This window comes from Poecile atricapillus, chromosome Z (assembly GCF_030490865.1).
Source record: "Poecile atricapillus isolate bPoeAtr1 chromosome Z, bPoeAtr1.hap1, whole genome shotgun sequence".
In the NCBI taxonomy this organism is placed as follows: Eukaryota; Metazoa; Chordata; class Aves; order Passeriformes; family Paridae; genus Poecile; species Poecile atricapillus.
This window is the reverse complement of record NC_081289.1, coordinates 93,417,469-93,433,096: the sequence shown is the minus strand read 5'-3', so window position 1 is coordinate 93,433,096 and position 15,628 is coordinate 93,417,469. Positions and strand designations below refer to the sequence as shown.

At 40.5% G+C, this 15,628-nt stretch overlaps 1 protein-coding gene across 1 annotated transcript in view; it reads left to right on the top strand.

The window, feature by feature from the left end:
- SVEP1 (sushi, von Willebrand factor type A, EGF and pentraxin domain containing 1) overlaps positions 1–15,628 on the top strand; it is a 119,716-nt gene that overhangs the window by 75,052 nt on the left and 29,036 nt on the right. The window contains exons 29-37 of the mRNA XM_058826325.1: positions 2,778–2,901; positions 3,443–3,613; positions 5,439–5,612; positions 8,526–8,645; positions 9,397–9,573; positions 10,336–10,420; positions 10,735–10,926; positions 12,810–12,977; positions 14,953–15,625. Of these exons, the coding sequence (XP_058682308.1) occupies positions 2,778–2,901; positions 3,443–3,613; positions 5,439–5,612; positions 8,526–8,645; positions 9,397–9,573; positions 10,336–10,420; positions 10,735–10,926; positions 12,810–12,977; positions 14,953–15,625 (1,884 nt within the window). The remainder of the gene's footprint in view (positions 1–2,777; positions 2,902–3,442; positions 3,614–5,438; positions 5,613–8,525; positions 8,646–9,396; positions 9,574–10,335; positions 10,421–10,734; positions 10,927–12,809; positions 12,978–14,952; positions 15,626–15,628) is intronic.

Genomic DNA, 15,628 nt, shown 5'->3' with positions numbered 1-15,628 from the left:
GCAAGGACAGTGTTCCATCAACTTTTCTGGGAGACAAGCTTCAGTGCTCAGTTATCCCCAGAGTGGAATTTGTTTCTGTGTGCCTTGTTGGGACCCCCCACATTTATGACTACTAGTTGTGTCTTCCACCATGTGCTGCTATACAGCCCTGACTCTGTGTACCTGATCATCTCCCCATACACACAGGGCTGCTGAGAGGTGTCCCCATAGCTGATTCTGCTCTATGCTGAACCAAGCTCTTCTCCCAAGGCAAATCCATCCCATCCCATCCCTGAACCTGCTCCAGCTTGTCAATGTCTTTCTTGCTGTGAATAATCTGAAATGGAATGCAGTACTCCAGATGTGATCTAATAAGCACTGAGAAAGAATAATCACTTGGTTTTCTGATGGTAACCCTATTCACACAGCCAAGGTTGCTGTTGGTCCTCACTATTTGCTCAGTGCACATCTGGCCAGTATTCATGTCACTAGCTGCCAGAGTCCCCAAGTTCTTTTCCACAGAGCTGCTCCTGCTCTTGGCTTTCCTCACCTATAGTGTTCAGAAGTTTTTTCCTTCTCACTTTTCCTTCTTGAATTTTTGAAGTCTGGGTTGGCCCTTTAATCCAGCCTGTCAAGGTGCCTATGGATGCAACTCTGTCCTTGAGCACACTGACTGGTGATACTATCACCAGTTTGATATTATCTGCAAATGTGATGACAGTGTTCCATCACCACTTCCTGCACCTTAGTTTTTCAGTCCCAAAAGTCAGAAGTATTAAACTGTTGATAACACTTTAACAACAAAGAAAAATGTTTGAAGTTAGAGGTATTTCTCTGGGGGAAAATCTTTGGATAAGAAGGTTTTGCTCTTCTGATTTTTCTTAAAGTTGTGTCACTAATTGGTGGTTTATAGCTGTTTGTTATCCATGATCCAAATAAGAAATAATAACATGAACAAAAAAAAATGTAAAGTAGAACCTTTGCTTCCAGCATCCAAACATCTCCTCTGTTTATTTCTCTGGTTTTTTACTACTTTGCCTCTCTGATAGGTTTAAAACTACCCAACCATCTGCTACTGTTCTTGGCTTTTAGGGTCACCAACTGTTGCATTGCCAAATCAGATCTTCAAGTTATTCTTCACTAGCAGTTTTGAAGCTGATAAGTGTACATGTGATTTTATAGGGCATACTGGTGAAATTTTAGGTGCAACTTTCTGAAACTTTGTCAGTAGTTGCCCCTCTTTAATGACAGATCTGATTGAATTCCCACTTGCTTCAGATGCAATAGAGTTAGGACAAGGAAGAAAATAATTCATAGTATCCATATTACTCATCTGAAAAGACAGATGTGTGACCCCAGACAGGAAGCTGAGCCAAGTAAGCTTCCTATACAGTTTTTACCTCATTCATTTCAGAGATTGGAAGTGCTACTGTAATCCGTTATCATTAGGTTTGTTCTGGCCAGCTGGAACTATTCATTAAGTCTTACCTTTCTATTCTCAGCCATAAAGGAAAGCAGCATGACAGAATATGTTGCCTAGTGAATAAAGGAAGGTGGAATCCAGTCTTTAAGATTTTTCATTGCATGCTTTAGTTACTTATTCACTTGCACATTAATTTGATACAGGTAAATTATCATTCTGGTAGTTTTGTTGTTGAATAGTTAGCAACAGAAATATGAGTAGGGAATATGTGGTCCTTTCTGGCCTTCCAGTCTCCATCATATGGCTTGAAAAGACCGAATCCCAAACTTCTTTTTCCCACACTGGAAATACTTTCATGCAGATTCCTTGCAATTTGTTTGCAGCCTTTGGCCTAAGCAGTTTCCACTGGCACAGATTGCAGAAATGAGAACTTTGAAATGGCCTCAGAATAAACAGAGAACTTCAGTTTCTTCTCCAGCTATACTGACTCTAGAAAAGTCCAATCTGCCTCTATGAGTTCAGAGCAGGGACAATCTGAGAACAAATCACTCTGAAGTTCATGATGTACCTTTCCTTCCCACAAGGACAGATACAGTAGAACATTATTCTTGGTAGTTAACTTCACCCACTGTAACGTGACAGATGGCAATCACCTATCTGAGCAGACTTTTCTATCAGACATATGACCAGATCTTCTCTCAAGATACTAACCTGCTCTTGGTCTAATAGTGTGTTTCTTTGTTCCTCCTGCACTTAGCTGACCTATATGGCTCCTGTTTCTATACTCCATTAGTTAAGTCCCTGTGCTGCTTAGTTGGGCCTTGCCTACAGTGTTTTAGAGATTCTAGTTTATTCAGTTCATAAAACTTGCGTTCTGGAAACAACTAATTGCCTAGTAGTAATTGCTTCTTTTTGTGTTTTTGTCCCTTATATGTGGTGCAGTGCTAGTAGTTTTCAGAATACAGATCTTAAACGTTAAGTTCCTTTTGGGTCCTATTTGACATTTTCTGCAAATAGATAAGTGTTCTCTTCAGGTTGCATCCTCATTACTGTCTTTTTCTGTGACGTAGATGTGTTTTTCTTTTACACTCACAAATGCAATTGTGTCTCAAGAGCTGTGTTCAATACCTTGTTTGTATGTCAAGTTGTCCTTCAGGTAGTGACTCAGCACGAACTGTCCATAGCTAGATGGCTTATAAGAGCAGAATAATAAGTACTTCAGCCAGGAACCTCTTGTGCTAGAAAGGATGAGCATTACTCCCTCAAGGATCGTGTACTAGTGTTGCATGCACGCATGAAGGGAATTTTTTTTTTTTAATATTCTTTTCCTACACTGTCCTTAAACATCACCTAACCAACTGTTTTAAATCTATAGGTAGAATCTCTGGCTACATCCTGTCCAGAAGAGCTGCAAAAAGGAAATGTACTAGCCTGGCCAGATTTCCTGCCAGGAGTTGTTGGAAGAGTGAAGATAGATTACAAGAGTATATTTTGTGCTGGTTAGAACTTTACTTCCTAGAACCCTTTTTTTTTTTTTTCTGAACAATACTGTAAGACTCTTTTATGGAGTCAATTAGCCAGCTTTCAGCCTTTGCTCTACTAACCTTGAATAAATTATTTTGATAATTTGGCAGTTAGAACATGCAGTCCTTCATTCTTCAAATTCCAGGGTTTTGTAACAAAAGTTCATTGAAATCTCTGACAAAAATTTATTGCTTCCTGAATTGAGATGGGAAAAGAGTGAAGATGGTACTGGATCAAAAAAAAAAAACCAAAACAAACAGTCTTCTATTCTAAGAATACTTGTATGGTATTCAAATACCTGCTGCCTCCTTGCTTCTTTTTCTGTAGATTCCTTTTCTGTTTTTGTATGTTGATGATTCTCAAAACCCTTTGGACCCAAATGGGATGTAGCATGCATAACATTTCTGAAAGCTTTTTCCTGGATAAATTTATATGGGTTCTAACAATCACATAACCAATTTATTCATTTCAGCACATAACTGTACTTCTTGCTGTATGCATATATTTTGTCCACAGATTGTCCATCTTTGCAAGGATCCATACCACATCTGCGGGCCTCTTCTGCTGATCTAAAGCCAGGGTCAAAAGTGAGCCTTTCCTGTGACCCAGGATTCCAAATAGTGGGAAACTCTGTGCAACAGTGCCTTAACCTGGGACAGTGGACCCGGCCTTTTCCCCGCTGTGAAAGTGAGTTGTCTCAGTGGGCTGGCAGGATTAGGAAACCCAGGTGTTTATTTGGATCCTATCACTATTCATGGCCTGGGTTGTTTTTTTTTTGCAGCTCTCATGCACTTTAATCCATCCATGTTACAGCATATATGCTTAAAACTAAATTCATGTTTTGCTGAGCAGAAACTGTATCATGATCAGGTTATTACATGTTTTTCAGTCAATTTCTAGCACCCATGAGTGTTAGAGAAATTGGTCCGTTTGGATCAGCAATCTGGTGCTTTCCTCCCCAGTGGCATCAGGAGTGTGGAAGATGCACAGGAAATGCTAGAATATCTCTGTGATTTTTAGATGTCACTGAGAATGTCTGGTTTGAAGTAGAAGCCTAGACTTGAGTAAGTTATGAACTAATTTCTTTAAAGGAAGCAGATATTTCTGTTAGGACTTGGAAGTGCTCCAAGACTTACAGGATTTCTTCAAAGACTCTGAGCTGTATGCATTCAGGCTGCCAAGTTTGTTTTGATTCTATGATTCCTGCTCCTGCTTTCTCCTTTCCTTTGGTCCTCCTCTGTTGTGACTGCACATACGACAGCAGTTGCTTGTGTTGGAGCTGATTACATTTTTCATTTCAGCAGAATAGTAAATTAGGTCCAGAAGTAGATATTGCACAATCCTAGAATTTATATGTAGTTTGGAGAAGATAATCTAATTTGTTATAAATACCTTTAAAATAGTTTTATCTAGATTTCAATGCCTTCCTCTTCATTCAGTTGTTTGTAGCAAAAGACCATCTCATCTTCTGTGTACAGAACAGCATGTCCATGAGGATTTACCCAAAAGCAAGTCCTGCTGGGCAGAAGGAAAGTTCACTGGCAGAGACAGCTTTGCAATTTCTTGGTGTGTGTTCACTAACAAACCACCAGAATTCTGTTAGTAATCACTGTCTTTACCCACCAGGATCCTTTTCCTCTTCCTGGTGCTAAATACCCCCAAAGCCACAGATGCCTGAGAGCTTGTCTTCATTACAGGCTCTCCAGCTCTATTCCTTTACAGCGAGTACTTGGTTTCCATTACTACAGGCTTTATATTCTTGTTGTGCGATCCTTGCACACAGCTAAGGGACCAGGACTTGCTATAACCCATGTAAGCTACAAAGGTGAGCTGTGTAGTTGTTGGAATAAGTTCAAGTCTTTTTGATTGAGATAAAGATGCACAGAAGCAACTCTGCTAGAATAAATAGAAACCCTTGGTAGGCAGGTACAGCGATGCCTTCTGCTGGCACAACTGGGATCAGATGGGTTTATTTATTGTAGTCAATCTAAGAGATGCCCAGGGTTGTACGTGAGGTCAGTTCCAATCTCTGCATCTTTCATGCACTCCCTTGTCTCAGGCCAGTACTGTAACTCTTAGCAGTTCTCTGTTGGCTACTTTTGCAGTGGTAAACAATACTGAGCTTACTTTTCGGCAAAGGGAAATAACAACCTCCAGCAAGGCAAACTTTATAATTCATCAAGAATCATTTCTTATCAGAGTGTTCTGTGACTGAAGGGCATTTACTCAGATCTCAGCCACAGATGTCTCCTCCAGAGCTAGCAAAATTTTCTTAGCGGAAGCTGGAGAGTCCTGCTTAGACTGTTATTGAGAAATATCCAGAAAACAAGACCCCCCCACTAGACCCAGAATTGATTAGCTACTTCAGAAAAGGACTGGGCCCTCTTGGTAATGGGATTGTATACAGCTGCAGAGACAAAATGTACAGTAGTGGCTCTCATGTGGAATTATTCCGAAGATCATCTGTGTTTACTCTGCTAATGCCTGTGCCCTCTTTTCACCCATGTTGCAGGAATCAGCTGTGGAGTGCCTCCAACTTTAGAAAATGGATTTTATTCAGCTGAAGACTTTTTTGCTGGCAGTACTGTTACCTATCACTGTAACAGTGGCTACTATTTGTTGGGTGACTCCAGGATGCTCTGCCTGGACAATGGAAGCTGGAACAGCATTTCCCCATCTTGCCTTGGTAAGATGTGCCATAGGCTGCATGCACTGACAATCTTACACTTCTCCTGTGCCCTTAGGTTTGAGTGGACATTCATTCTGAAATTGTGGGTGCTAACCACAGTCCCAGAGTCATAATCCAAAATATTCACTTTTCTGCAATGCCATGGTCAGCCTCATGTGAAACAAAAAGTACATTCTGCCACCTTTTTCTGTCCACCCTTTTGTATGCCCCACATCCTGCATTTATCAAACATATATAAAATTATATGTTTGCATCCCTCTCCCAGCCTTTCTCCTTCCATGTCCTGCAATCCTTGCATTCTGTGCTTTTGACCTGTGTATTTTGTTGTTCTACAGCATGCTGTCAGTGTCCCATGCTCTCCAACAACATTATTTTAGATATTTCACACATAGACATTGTAGCCACATTTACTCACTCGAAGACAGTAGAGGCTGCACAGGATTTCTGATCCAGCAGAGTGATACAATATGTACTGCATAGCACAACAGAAACAAATTCAAGTTACTTAACAAAATACAGCAATTTTAATACACTGTTTAGGCACAATTCCGGTGTGTTTCCCATTATCAAGCTCTATAATATGTTCACCATCATGGCCTTGCACATCCCCAGTTGCTGGGAATGAATGTGTGGGTTCAGGAGAGCTCAAGCCCATTGGTAGTTGTCTGACATTTATAGCTCATATTCATTTCCACTCCTCCATGCTGGTCTGGCTAACTCAGGAACACATTCACACTCTTAAATGAACTCAAGGAGAAGCATTTACACTGCCAGTTGATCCGCTCAACTGTTAATTGATGTCTACCTAAAAGAAAGGCCACCTTACTGTCTCCGTAGTCCCTAAGCTTAATGGGCAGATCACCTCTGCCAGTGTTCTCTGAGCCTTTTTTCCATTGTGGGAGTTTTTTTGGTGAGTCACACATGGCTGCCAGCAAGCGGCTGCCAGCAAGCAGCTGCAGCATTGTGAGGGCTGGGAGTGCCCTTGTGAACACAGTTCATACAGTTGCTGCACTGTAACTTACTTGCTGTTCAGCTGGGTCTGATGTGCCAGGTGCAGTGGCAGGAGCTGAAAGGTGTGTCAGGCTGGCACTGTACTGTATACAGAGGACTAGGTGTCACTGGTCTTGCAGGGCCATGTCTCCAGGTGGAGATTCCCTGCTGGAATCCGCTACCTGGCTGTACTTGGATCTCTGCATCCAGTTGTACTGGATCTTAGCCATGCCTCAAATTTGAGTTGCACAGTAAAAAACTGGCAAGATTTGCATTTGATTTGACTCCTAACCCTTTGTAGGTACAGCACATAATTTTTTTCAGTCAAGACAAGCAAAAGAAAAGCCAAAAATCATTTAGTTCTCTCAAAATTCACTTTGGAGTAGGATCCATCCGGTTTCATGTGATCCTGTCCAGCAGCACTCCTTCAGAATCTACAAACATCAGCACCGGTGCTGCAAGGCTGTCCAAATAGTTCAGCTTCTATGCAGTAGGAGTTGAACTGTCCAGAAGGAAAAAGCCTGTGCTCCACCTTCCAGTTTGCCTTGTCTCTCATAAAGCAGAGTGATGGGAAAATTTAAACAAGAGTGGATTTGGCACCCTGACCCACTATTTACCTTTCTGACTCATGCTTCAGGGAGGTGCTAACAAAACCAGGTACACCTATGCCCTGAAGCACTCCTTTTGTTCTCTTAGGGTCTGATTCACAGTGTATATCCACCCCATTGGAACTCCCTTGCCTAACAGGACATTACAGAAGAAGCAGTCATTCCAGTTCTGCTGTGGTAGCAATTTTGCATTCTCCTGGTACTTGAGTAACTGGCAACTGTTTTGGCATTGATGTGCAGCCGTCATGATGCATATCAGAAATAAACTCCTTTTCTTTTCAATGTGTTGTGGTCTTTTCATGCTGATCAGACTCATTCAGCAGTGAAAAATAAACCCTCCAATTCTGTAAAATGTCTTGCTTTTTTAACCACTGCTTTTTTACTGGAAATGGGCAAAGAACTGAAACTGTGTGTCTGCGTGATATACCTAGATCAACAAGTGTCCTGTAGCAGGACATTTAGATGAAGAATTGTTCTACCTCTCTCTTAACGAGCACATTTATATAGAGAGAATAATCCCTGAGAATAATCCCTGATACCAGCGCTTTTCAATTAGATACTTTGAAACTGACTCTGCAATTTTGGCTCATTGTTTTCATACCAAGGATGTTTTGTTACTGTGAAGATTAAAAGATTTTATCAAGTATTCTTCATAAAATGAATGAATGAGGGATTTCTTATTTTTTTGCTCCATAGTATCATAAATTATCAATAGGGATTTTTAGGTGCTACTATAATGTAAATAGTTAATTATAATTATTAATATACTTTGAATTAATTTTAACTTTTCTGGCAACTGCAGGGCCTAGTCTAATTCTCTTCATCAAAGACGGGGTTCTAATATTTTCAGGGTATTTGCCTTCTTGACTTTTTTCCTGTCTTATAAGTAGAAAGGTTGAGATATGGAGGATTTCCCAACAAGAGTTTAATGCAAAAATTTTTCCTCAGACTGTCTGCCCAGTAGTAACAATAATTAAAATATGTGTGCTTTTGCAGTTTGGAAACCAGATACTTTTATGTGGAAGTAGTTTCTGAAAGTTAATAATATTTATCTCTGTTTTTCTCAGGTTGTGCAATACTGTCGAGTAAATTATAATTAAAATTAAAATAAAACTTTATGGTGCGTTATAAATATTTGTTAAAATATTAGGTATTTTTACCAATAGATGAGAAATGTGATTGCAGTAAGGGATTTTTAATTATACTAGTTAAAGTAATTCCTCTTACAGTGAGACAGAAACTTAAAGCAAATGCTTGCTACAAATGACACACTAGAGACATGGGTTTTGTGGGTTTGTTTTGTTTTTTGCAGATGTTGATGAATGCGCTGTTGGATCAGACTGTGATGAGCATGCATCTTGTCTCAACACAAATGGATCCTATGTTTGCACTTGCATCCCTCCTTACACAGGAGATGGTAAAAAATGTGCAGGTATGGGAAAGAAAAACATCTTGCTAGCCTTTCCAGGATTCTTTATAGGCCAGTGTCCTGCCTTTCAGTTGCCAGATAGTAATTGATATCTAGGACAGGCATGCTTTCATCTCCAGGTCAGCTTAGTCTGGATGAGGCTGTGATAAAGTGTCTCCTTTGGTGTCTTGAAAACTCACCTCTCCATATGGGTACAGCTGTCACTGGGATGCTGCTCCCAGACATACACACGTGCAAAAACCTAATTGCACACAGAGCACAAGACCTGGGAAGGCCACAGTGTTTCATTTCTCAGAGCAGAGCTGTGCAGTGAGGAAACATTTTAAAACAGGCTTGACAGTGGGGCTAGAGCTGCCTGTGGAAACATTAAACAAGGTAACTTTGGATGACGATGACAAGACAGTGGCACAGGTTGGGATAAATGGTAGCTGGGCTGTTTTCGTGTTCAGGGATAGACGTGCTGGAATGAGCTTTTCCTCACAGGGGGAGAAATGACTGTAAGATGTGTTTGCTTCTGACAATGAATGTAAACTCAGTTGCAGAGGGCTCTTCCATGTCAAGATTAGCTTACTTGCATGAGTCTTCAGTGTCTGTCACTTACATATAAAACAGAAAAGGCTGTAAACTACTTATAAGTGTTTTCCATGGACTTTGCCTTCCTACTTTCAGCAAGCTTCCAAGGACATCTCCTGCAACATTTTCATAAAACCTGACACTTAATTATATTATTCATAGTTTCCCTCTTCCTCCTCAGAACCCGTGAAATGCCATAATCCGGGAAATCCAGAGCATGGCCATTTATATGGGGATACTTACAGTGTTGGCAGTCAAGTAACATTTTCCTGTGAAGAAGGGTTCCAGCTGACAGGAGCAATGAAACTTACTTGCATGGAGTCCGGAGAGTGGAGCCACCCAATACCCTACTGTGAAGGTGTGGTTCCTGGGGAGAATGCATGCTTAAATGTGACTTTAACATTAGAGGGATGGAAGGGGCAAAGTAACAGTGAAGAGCCTTTAGAGACCATGGCAGCTTATGAAACCCTGTCCTAGCAGATCTGGATCTCAGTGTTGAAGTCTTTGTTTTCTTAAGACGTAAGCACAGTTGTCATATTTGCAGTGGTACTCTCTAACACAGATTATCCAGTGCGTCAGAGGTATTGACTCAGTCTAATGCAAGCACTAGAAGTGTTCTTCTAATTCTTCTCCACCCAGCCTTCCATTTTCAAGGAATTAATAACTTAAAGACCATTGGCTGTGTCTCAGTGGATAAAAAGCAACCAGAAAGGACAGGCTGATGCACGTACACATAGTCATGATATAATAGCAGAAGTTGTTCCTTTAGAAAACCAGAACAAATGAGGTGAAGCAATAGGAAAAGTGAAGAGTTGACAAAGATTGTCTGGGCAAAAAAACAATTACTTTGTCCACTGAGAGAGGTAGATGTAGAGTTGTCTTGATAGAATGTGGTTTGTAGAGTGGTTATAACTACCTACTTCCAATTAGTTTAGTTTCTCAGTAAGGTGAATTAAGATAAAGAGTTCTAAATGTCTTTTACAGATTAGTCAATACCTCATTGTTACATAGGGCTTTATACTTCTTCAAATCTTTTCAGAGAAAACAAAGCAAATCCTAATTTTCTGTTCATTTTTGTTTGTGTTATATCAACCTCTCTTGTATTCCTGTCTTTTTAAAGCTATATCCTGTGGTGCTCCAGTTATTCCAGAGAACAGTGCCATTTTTGGCTCAAATTTTACATACCATAATAAGGTGGTGTACAGGTAGGAATTCAGTATGTTTGAAGTGCTGTATTAATAACTGATTGACAATCTGGCCACAAATAAGAGTATGGCTGAATTGAGAGATTGGTTGAAATGAAGGAGAGGAGCAAGATGGGATTAAAATAATGGAAAGACATTTGGTTATAGAGTGGCTGTTAATTAGCAGAGCTGAATGTTTTCTCCAGTTCTATTTCACTATTCCCCAAAAAGAAAGATGGTTTATGCAGGTGTGGATGATGAGAAAAAAGGGATGGCTGATTATGTTGTGTGTGAAGGGCTCTGTGTTTGACAGCACTTCTTTTCTTCTAATGCAGATGCAATAATGGATACAACTTAGTGGGTGAAAAGGAAATTCTGTGCCTTGCTAGTGGCATTTGGAATCATGCTCCTCCCTCCTGTGAAATGGTGACGTGCCCTAGCCCACAGGATATCAGCAATGGAAAATACACACTCAGTGGCACAGCCTACCTTTCTTCTGTATCATACAGCTGTGACAATGGATATAGGTAAATGCCAAATGCAGGTGGCAAGCTTTTTAGGTCTGACTTATATCTGACAGAGACAAAACTGGGATCATTGCTCAGAATGATAAAATACTGAAACAGAATTGCAAAAGACTTCTTTACACCTTGAGGATACTTTCTGTATTTTATCCTGAACTGGAGCTATTCAGAAAAGTCACTCAGGATTTGCTATATATGTATGTAATGATTTAATTTTAGCATCAAACTTATAAAAATATTTTGAATATTCAGAAAAATAGTTTTCATTATTTCTGAAAGTTCTCATTTATCTTTAAAGATCATTATACATCTACAACTGCAGTTCATGTTATTTTTGCTATTACTTTACAGCACCTTTTGTGAAGGAACTTTCTGGAAGTTAATCCTTGTTAATTTAATCCTTGAACTCTTTGTGCTAGTAATTTATTCTAAGGCTTTGTTCTGTTTTACGTTTGTAAGCAATTATGCTGCAAACACATTTTTAACATGCTGCTATTAAAAATTAACACATTAATGCTATATCCAAGGATGCAGCTGTACATGAAGGTTTCTGCCTCTCTGATATCTGCTTGTACCTCTAGCAGATATACTCTGATATAAGTGGTCCCATATGGACCTGTTTAGGGATAATTTTTTCTACATTTTCCGGCTGCAATCATTTTCTTGTCCAAATGCAGGCAGGTAGGTGAGGTATGTTCATTTGGTGAATGTTTTAATTATGTTACCTCAGCTGCAGTTCAGTGTTAAGACATAGATTCACATTGTGGGCTTATCTGTACCCCACTAAACCAGGCAGTGCTTTTACCAATATCTATGAGTTTTTTGACTGTGGACTTTTGGACATATAGGCAGTTTTGACTCTTTGTCTTTACCTGTCTACCATAGCTTGGCGAGAGAGATCCTCTCTCCTGTGGTTACCGCTCCAGAGGAAGCCCCCTCAAAGTGTCCATCTTATGCTTTATTCCTGGACCCAGTCTCTTCCTTCAAGCACCTCTTAGGTGTTTTTAGTCTTAAACATATTGCCACAGGTAGGCAAAGCCCTACTTCCCTGACAAGGGCCTGTGCCAAATTTGTAAGAGCATTACAGGTCAGTGTTCTTTTCCATTAACTTATTTCAGTCAGCTAAACACGGGGGTCTAATACCATTTGAGCCCAAATTGTAGGGAATCAGACACTCCTGTGTGGGGCTCTCAGATACAATGTAAGCCCTACAGGGAACCCACAGACAGCTGAGATAGCAGCTGGAGACAAGGGGTTTCACCCAGGACATCTCAGGGAGGTGTTGCACTCTCTGTTCAGACATCAAAGTCACACCCTCTGAACAAATCCTGTTTCCTCAGCTATGTAAACCGAAAAATACCATTGATTTCAAATGTGTGTGGCCATTCACTCATGCAAAATCCTTTACCTCCTGAAGGAACTGAATGCCTTTTTGTGAGCAAACTTGAACTGGAGCATTTCCTTCAGTGTCCTGGGTGAAGAGAGTCCTTGAGTGAATCAGGTCTCAGGCAGAGGCTAGTTGGAAGTCTCAAGACTGGCATGTTGTTGATGGCATACAAGTAAATTTTTAAGCTTAAACAAATATTTATTTCTTTTGTGCCCAAAGATGGGCAAAGCTACAGCAGAAATTGTGTGTGTCTGTGCAGAGCATTAAGGCTCCACATGAAATCCACCAGTTTGCTCATCAAAGTGATGTAAAGACCAGCTTTTTTTTTTATAGCATCAGAGTATTTTTCCATGAACAAAGGGTGCGATTCTGGCCTCTACAGAAGTTGGTGAGAAAAACTCCTTAGCTTCACTGGGGCCAGAAAGCAAAGCAGCTCTTTCACTCTCTGTCCTTCACCTGGAATGAAATGGCAGCCTTAATAATGATCTTTGTGTCTCAGCCTTCAGGGACCTTCTGTACTCGTCTGTGCATCTTCAGGGAACTGGAACAGCACACCACCAGCTTGCAACGTTGTGTCTTGTGGATCCCCTCCTGCCATCAAAGATGCAGTCATCAGTGGAGATAACTTTACTTTTGGAAACACAGTCTCTTACACGTGTAAGGAAGGGTATGTAGTTTAGCACTACTGGATTAACATTCAGGTTGAGTAAAGCTGGTGCACTGTTTCACAAATCCTTTCTAACTGCACACTAATTCATTTTCACTACTTCTGTCTTAACTTTTTGGAAGTTAAATGCAATGGAGATTTTTTTTGTGGGTTGTCAGGTTAGTATGAGACACAAATATTTCTTGAAGTAGTTTCAGGGGAACTGAACACACTCAGGAAGAGAAGAATAGAGAGGAATCAGGGGGAATGGTAGCACAATTCAATAGGAAACCGTTTTCCTTGGAGTTACTACAGAGCCAATACTTCTGTGTTAAACTCAAGGCTCTAATCACAGAAAATTATTTTTGGCTCATCAGAGTATAAAAATGCTCTTGGTGCAGTTTAACAACTGTCTGTTATGGTGTTCTAAATTTTATTTCCATAAAAGTAAGACTCTTTGTTAATTGACATGCATTATTTTAAATTTATTCTTATCTACTCTGTGTAGAAAATATTTCAGACTATTTCATCAAAGAGGAGACTCAGTTTTGATGATATCAAGCATGAAAGTATAATGCTGGATTCTGATCCTGCAAGAACCTTTGTGCATGGTAATCTTTACAGCCTGTGAGCAGTTCCATAAAATTTATTGGAACTGTTCTGTCTAAAAGGCAGAGTGGGTAGGCAGAGCTTTTGCCAGTTTAGGTCCAAAGTGGCTGGAGGATTTTCTGCTTTTTCTTTGTGTGAAAAGGTAAATTTGCAAGCCAGTATTTTTCTTATAAATTTTGTTTGCAATGTTATTTGAAATATAATTGAAGCAAAGCATCCTTATTATGTTTTCTAGACTGTATCATGATTTTAAAAGTTGCTTCTCTTTCCTGTGTGAGTATTTTGGATAGGATAGGATAGGATAGGATAGGATAGGATAGGATAGGATAGGATAGGATAGGATAGGATAGGATAGGATAGGATAGGATAGGATAGGATAGGAACATTTAACTGTCTGTGATAGTGGATCATGTTAAACATGGGCACATAATAGGCTCTTTTCCTGGGGTCCAGTCTGAGGCCTTGAAAACAAATCCTGCAAACAAGGCAAAACAATTTTACAGATGTTGCTTCAAAATCTGCACAGCCCGAAGTTAGAAAGTCACTGGAATCTTTGCAGTAGTTATTGCTTCTTTGCTTCTTGTGAGAGCTCACCACAGAGGAAAAAATTAAGAAAACAGTCAGAAGTACTGTGAATAGACTATTGCCTGTTACATATTTAAGCAGCAGGGGTTTAAGTGAGAGGATGAGCTGCATAGATTAATGCCTGACCATGCATCCCAGAGACAGACTGGAGAACTACAGCTACACTGACAGTATTTATGTGGTAGAATTTTATTGTAAATCTTTTCACTGGGCTTTTTCCAGGCAGCATTAATTTTTTCATTGGCTTTCTAATATTTTTAACAGTGAATTTTTAGGAAGAAGTTATTTTAAATTGCTATATGCATTATTGGCAAGAGCATCTCAGGGTAACTCACTCAGAGGTTTCACTTTGCTTCCAAGAGTGAAAATAGATTGATATGGCTAATACAGAAACACAAAAGACCTTTCTGGGCTTTTCATCTCTTTCTTCTCTGATCAGTTTTGCTAAACAGAAATAGTTTCTGAGTGGGATCATTTCCTTGATGATTGCATGGACCATCATAGTACAATACTAGGTTTGTTGTAGTAGTTTGAGCCAAAATGGAAGTTCAGAAATGGTTACTGGATGGACAGATGAGAGACAGGCAATATGCACAAGGTGTGCTAGGATGTCCACCATTGTGATACCTCACCACGTAGGCTTTAAGATTTTCCTTTTGAAGTTGATCATAGTTTTTTTAAAGGATCCTGTTCTTCTGGAGTTCTAGCAAACAGGCTCGTACTGCAAGGGCTTCAGTAAACCTTAGATAGAGTTTGACAGTGCTTGTCTTTTTGACTTCTTATGTGGTTTCTTTATCCACAGTTACACATTAGTTGGCCCTGAAACCATAGAGTGCTTAGCCAGCGGCAAGTGGAGTGTGAGCCACCAGCAGTGCCTGGCAGTATCCTGTGATGAACCACCCCATGTGGAAAATGCATCACCAGAGAGTGGCCACCGCCTCTTTGGTGATATAGCTTATTACTTCTGCTTGGATGGTTACAGCCTGGCTGATAACTCTCAGCTGCTTTGCAATGCAGAAGGGAAGTGGGTGCCTCCAGAGGGCAGGGACATGCCCCACTGCATAGCTGATTTCTGTGAAAAGCCATCCACCGTCTCATACAGCATCCTGGAGTCCATTAGTAAAGCCAAGTTTGCAGCTGGCTCTGTTGTGAGCTTCAAGTGCATGGAAGGCTTTGTTCTGAACACTTCGGCCAAGATCGAATGCCTTCGAGGGGGCCAGTGGAATCCTTCTCCTCTGAGTATCCAGTGCATCCCTGTTCGCTGTGGAGAGCCTCCCCACATTAGCAATGGCTATGCCAGTGGGTCCAACTACAGCTTTGGAGCAGTGGTGGCTTACAGCTGCAACAAGGGCTTCTACATCAAGGGAGAGAAGAAGCGGACCTGTGAGGCCACTGGCAACTGGAGTGGCAGTCTGCCCACATGCCACCCAGTGTCCTGTGGAGAACCACTGCAGCTTGAGAATGGCTTTATTAAGGTA